General features: G+C 51.3%; 1 protein-coding gene across 1 annotated transcript in view; it reads right to left on the bottom strand.

Annotated features, from left to right (window-relative positions):
• The window catches only part of LOC102370061 (trypsin-2-like), a 5719-nt gene extending 3661 nt beyond the window's left edge, over positions 1-2058 (bottom strand). The window contains exon 1 of the mRNA XM_025200201.1: positions 1961-2058. Within this exon, the coding sequence (XP_025055986.1) occupies positions 1961-2024 (64 nt within the window). The 5' untranslated portion in view covers positions 2025-2058. The remainder of the gene's footprint in view (positions 1-1960) is intronic.
• Between the last annotated feature and the right edge of the window lie 4188 nt (positions 2059-6246).

Genomic DNA, 6246 nt, shown 5'->3' with positions numbered 1-6246 from the left:
TCTCTCTTTCTTTCTCGCACACACGCACCATGTGTCCAAGGTACACGCAAAGTTCAATTATTTGGATGATACACACACTCCCCACCTCCCCTCGGTGTCTGAGATAGACACAGAACCCAGGTGTTCCCCTTCCCACCCACGCACACACCAGAAAACACCATCCCCAGGTGTCTGAGGTACACATACAGAACCCGTGTGCCCCCCCCACAGAGAACCCAACACTCTGGGATGGACACACACACCAGGGTGTGCTCATGGTGTGCTCCCTCTCACCAGAGGGCAGCAGGGACAGGCACACAGAACACAAGTGTTCAGGGCTCACATATATATGCATGTATGCACATGTGCACACACACACACACACATCCCCTTTAACCATTCCCGCCCCTCCTGGCTCTACACCCCCCTACAGAAATGACATCCAGTCACCTTCACACACTTGCAATGCAGCAGTGCCTACCCCCTCTCCCCGCCAACACAATCCCCTTCCCACACACCCACATGTGGGCCAGACATGCTTTTAAGGACACACGCCAAGAGATGTTACCTCTCCTATCCAGCACACACAGCTGCACTCACTGTGTGTACACACACACACACACATACACACACACACACACACACACATACCACTCAATGCACTTTCCCATACTCTAGTGCAGTCACTTTCACACACTTGCACGCTCACTCACACTGCCTTGCACTCACGGCAACTTTACACATTTACCCCACTCCATTGGTACACACTTGCCTCAACCTACCTCCCTACACACCTGCACACTCCTCCCCAAGACACTTATATACACTTGCATGCCCCTATGCACTCCCACACCCCCTGCAGAGAAATAGTTGTCCACTGGCCCCCATGGACCCCCATATGCACACTCTCTCTGTGACATGCATGTACACACACACTCACTCTCCCCCTACACACTCAGTCAGACCCTGATGAAATCACATGCACCCCCATACACACACTACCTGGGTACTCTGTTTCACACTCACACACACTCACCACTACACAGTCAGATACTGACCAACACACACACACACACACACACACACACACACACACACACACACAGAGGTCTCACCTGCTCACTCACTCCTACATATGGTCAGACACTGATCAATACACATGCACCCCCCCACATGCACACATAACCTGAGTACTTGGGTACGTACACTATCACATGCTTTCACACTTGCATACACACAGACACTGACCAACACTCACCCTTACGCAGACTTACTCAACCCCATACAGTTACACACTTGCTCACTCATCTCTCCACACCATCAGACATTGACCAAAACACACGCATCCCCATACACACACAGCCTGTGTACTCAACCCCATACATCATCACATCCATGCACATACACACTCACACGCCCCTACACAATATCAGACTAATCAACACATACGCACAATCGGGGTATGTAGCTTCATATACTGTCATACATACTCACATGCACACAGACACTGACCAACACGCACTCATACACAACTTGTGTACTCAACCTCATATACTGTTACACGTATGTACACATGCTCACTCACCGCTACACGCTGTCAGACACTGAGAAAGATGCATGGACCCTGAACATGCGCACAACCTGTGTTCTCAGCCCCTGCATACTCTCCCACTCTCTCTCCCACTTGCACACATTCTCTCTCTTGCACACTCACACAGGCACTCCATACATACTCCACAAAGGATCTACACACTTGCACAGTCGCATACACCCACACTCTCAGGCACCCATATAAAGTCACCCTGAGGCACTTGCACACACCTCTTGCACACTCCCTCACCCCAGGCACTCACAAACCCACCACCTTGCATGCCCAGCTCAGCCACTGGTGCTCACTCAATGCTCGTGCTCTCACCCCTGCACACTCACACTTGCACACTCACCCCTTACACATACACCCCCTTCTTTCTTCCACACTCACCTCCCAGGAAGGCTGGGAGTAGCAGGAACACCAGCAGGCACGGTGCAGTGCCCATCATCGCCATGGCAGTCTGGTGCTGGGTGCTGGTCCCATGGCCGTTTCAGAGATAACAGGCAGTGAATGATTAACAGCTCCTGACGACATCCCTGGTCCGGCCAGGACATAATGAAGGTCATACAGCAGGTGCCCAATTCTCACACGTTCCGTAACTCCAAGGGGGCTCCACCAGGGGAAGAGCTCCTGATCCCAGCTGGGGCAGGCGCGGCTCATACCCAACCAGTGGCTGTCCAAGAAGAGGCTGGACATCCACTGGTGGGAGATGATCTAGGTGTAGTTAGGCCTACACTTAGGGGAGTTGTGCACTTGCCATCACTGGAGGTGTTCAAGAAGATCCAGGACAGCTACCGGTCAGGGGTGAGGTCTAGGCCTACACCTGGGGGAGTTGAGGACTCTCCATCACTGGAGGGGTTCATGAAAAGGCTGGACAACCACTAGTTGGGGATAATCTAGGTGTAGCTAGGTCTACATCTAGGGGAGTTGTGGGCTCTCTGTTACTGTAGAGGTTGGACAGCCACTGGGTGGAGATGACCTAGGTGTCATGATGCTGATGTTCTACTATGGAGATGTCCCAGGCTTTAGGGCTTTGCCGGTTGCCACGTGGGGCCAGGAAGGAATTCCCCCCTGCCCCCCACACCTTCTGTAGCTACATACGTCAGGGATTTATTTCTCCTTCCTCACCAGCATTGGGTGTTGCCTGCAGCCCAGGCTGGGGTAGAAAGCTGCAGCCAAGTAGACTTAGACTGGAAGAACATTGCTGTTAGAGGAGGGATGAAGTTGGATGGCAACTGGGCTGTGCCAGTGCTCCTGCTGGGACTCAAAGCAGGAGGCTCCTGGTTAGAAGTTTGGCACTCTGCTTGGGCTCGGACCAACGCTGCATTGGAGATTAGGGAGGAATTTTACCTCATGGTCAGACTGGTATGGACTAGGGGTGTGGGGGAGGGGTCAGCAGAGGGCATGGCCTCTGCCTGGGATCTCTTGAAGGTATTTTCACAGCCTTCTACAGCACCAGGACATTGGCATGGTCCCCTTGCTTTCCCTGTGGCAGGTCTGGGTGTGATGTCTAGTGTTGTTTCAGGGCCAACGGTAGTTTTCCAAGGAGTTTAGATGATGGATTTGGATATAATGGCTTGGACAGGGCTGGAAGGGCCCTCCAGAGACCATAGAATTGCAGCCATTGAGAAGTCAGTCTGGAAGGGATCTCCAGAGGACATAGAGTCATAGAAATAGAGTCATGGAGAAGCAGGGCTGGGAGGGACCTCCAGAGATCACATCTTGTCTGACCCTCTGTCTGAGGCAGGATCATCCCAGTCCAAACTGTCTCAGGCAAATCTATAATATAACCTCTTAGTATTTGCCCTGTGCCACACTACCCCCTCCAAATGGGTGGATGGAAATATTATGGGGTGGGGTGGGGTGGCTGGCTGTCTGGATAGCTGTCAACAGGAGTGAGTGGATTGATGGATGGAGGAGGGATGGGGGATTGGATGGATGGATGGATGGATGATGGAGGTGGAGAGGGGGCAACCGGCAAAGCCAAGAAGCCTGGGAAAACCCCATAGTTCTTCAGTAACCCCATGCAGTCAGGGACTATTGTGTTCCATGATCGTCTTATCTGAGGGTCCAAAGATGGCTGATGAGGCCAATCTAGGATTGACAGACTCTGTGGCAACTCTGGCACTTGTTTCAGTGCAGGGTGGGTGGCTCCAGATTCTTCCTTCAGTCTGCAACGTGTTGCTTCTGCCTCTCCTACTTTTCCATCTCCTGTTGTCGCCATGAGGTTTCAAAGTACTGAGATCCCTGCAGCGGACTCTTGTTCTCATTTGGGCCAGTTGTGGATGATAGACTTCCACAACTTGATGTCAATGTTGCATTTTTTTCAAGCTGGCCTTGAGGACATCCTTGAAGGGATGTCTCTGCCCTTTTGAGCCTATGCCTTGACTGTATGGCAGTTCCAAAGAGGACGGAGCTGGACTGTTCTTAGTGGTGGCAGATGACAGAACAACAGTGTCCAGTTGCAGCAAGGGAAGTTGAAGTTAGATATTAGAAAAAACTTTCTCATTAGGATGGTAGTAAAACACTGGAACGGGCTACCCAGAGAGGTTGTGGAGTAGGGCTGTGTGAAATTTCGCTGACAGTTTTGTTTCACCCATTTTGAGCTCAAAACAGTGACATTGAAATGAAATGGAGAGCTCCAAAACAGCCTCGAAATGAAATGAGGCAAGTAAAAATGTTTTGAAAATTTTGAAACGTTTCAAGTTTCAAAGCTCAAGCTGGGCTTGCCTGCAGGAAACAGAAACTAAAGTAAGGGGAGGGAGGGAGAAGGGCCGCGGGGTGCGGGGTGGGGGCAGGAGTGCTCTCATTATTGACTGTGTATCTGGCCAGTGACTGTCATCCTTTCCTGAGGTCTCTTCCAATCCCAGTGCTCGGGGGGAGGGATGGAAAAACTGCATAAACGGCAACATTGTTTGACCTGCCCTGCTTTCTGCCTTGGTGTCAGTTGAGTGAGGGTGCACCTTAACACACACAGTGTCACCCACCCATGTCACGAGTTTTGCCTGCCAGCAGCCAGAGGTGCAGGGCCCCCGAACCCAGAAGTACCGATCTCCTTGACAGCTGGCAGACTTTGTGGGCACAGCAGGGGCTAGCACGCCTGCAACCTTCACCCTGCTGCGCCTTAACTCACAAAGTGTCACCCATGTCATGAGTTTTGCTTGTCCGCAGCTCGAGGTGCAGTTTCCCTGAAACCCCTGCACCTATCTCCCTGAAGCTTGGCAGGCTTTGTGGCCTCAACAGGGGCTACCATTCCTGCAAGTTTCATCCAAATCAGGCCAGAAATGACAAAGGTATAGGCTGTTTCAATCTTCCCCAGTATGGCCTGTGGGCAAAACGTCAAAACTGTTTCGACAAAACGAAATGGAATGGCAGTTTCGAATTGCAACAACATTTAAAATGAAATGCTGTTCCATCAAAACATCGAAAGGCAAGTCGAACTGGAATGCTGCCTTTTCTCACAGCCCTATTGTGGAGTCTCCACCTTGGAAGTGTTGAAGACCTGGCTAGACAAAGCCTTGGCTGGGATGATATAGTTGGGGCTGGTCCTGCTGAGGTTCATTCCAACCCATATTCTCTATGATTCAATGACAGAGGTGGGAGGATTAGACTTACTTGGGGAGCCTGGAGTCAGACATCCGGATGACATGGCCAGCCCAGCGAAGTTGCTGTAGGACAGCAGAAAGCTATGCCCATTGCCTCTGTGATCATGATTCCTCATTTCCAGTCTCCTGCTTCCTAGTGGAGAAAGAGCAGCACTGGTACTAGCAACACCACTGGTAGCAAGGAGAAGTGACAGTGCCCCCTGGTGGCAAGGAGCTTGGCGATCTCCAGATTGGTCCGCCTTACCCAAACTCCACCATTTTGCTTAGCATAGGTAGTAGACCCTTCAAAGTAGCACTGGTACCCACTACTAGATACTTTTCAATTGTCCACCAGAGTCTAGCTCCCCACATCAAGTTGTACCCTTCATGCATCTGGGAGGAAACTCAGAGAGCTGTTACTAGCTGGCTGGGGTGGGCTATTCACTCTGAAATTTTCCTCTAAGGCAGGGAAGTTAAATATATGGTTTGTGGGCCAGATATTGCCTATTGGGCTCCCAGTGGTGGCTAGGAATTCAGAAACCCAGATTATCCCTGCTCAAAGGTGGTGTGTTTGTTCCTCTCATCTCCTAGTTGACCGTTGCTTGTGAGAGGGGAAGTTAGCTCACTTGGGAATGCTTGGGGGAAATGTGGCTTCCTGGTGTCAGCTGAGAGAGAGAAATAGTTGAGCCCTTAACTCTGAACCTAGCCCTTGGTAGTGTGGTGACTGAAGTTTTCATAGATTCATAGATGTTAGGGTCGGAAGGGACCTCAATAGATCATCGAGTCCGACCCCCTGCATAGGCAGGAAAGAGCGCTGGGTCTAGATGACCCCAGCTAGATGCCTATCTAACCTCCTCTTGAAGACCCCCAGGGCAGGGGAGAGCACCACCTCCCTTGGGAGCCCGTTCCAGACCTTGGCCACTCGAACTGGGAAGAAGTTCTTCCTAATGTCCAGTCTAAATCTGCTCTCTGCTAGCTTGTGGCCATTATTTCTTGTAACCCCCGGGGGCGCCTTGTTGAATAAATACGCACCAATTCCCTTCTGTGCCCCCATGATGAACTTATAGGCAGCCACAAGGTCGCCTCTCAACC

The sequence above is a fragment of the Alligator sinensis genome, unplaced genomic scaffold (assembly GCF_000455745.1).
Source record: "Alligator sinensis unplaced genomic scaffold, ASM45574v1 scaffold527_1, whole genome shotgun sequence".
NCBI lineage: Eukaryota > Metazoa > Chordata > Crocodylia > Alligatoridae > Alligator > Alligator sinensis.
This window is presented reverse-complemented; position numbering and strand designations above follow the sequence as displayed.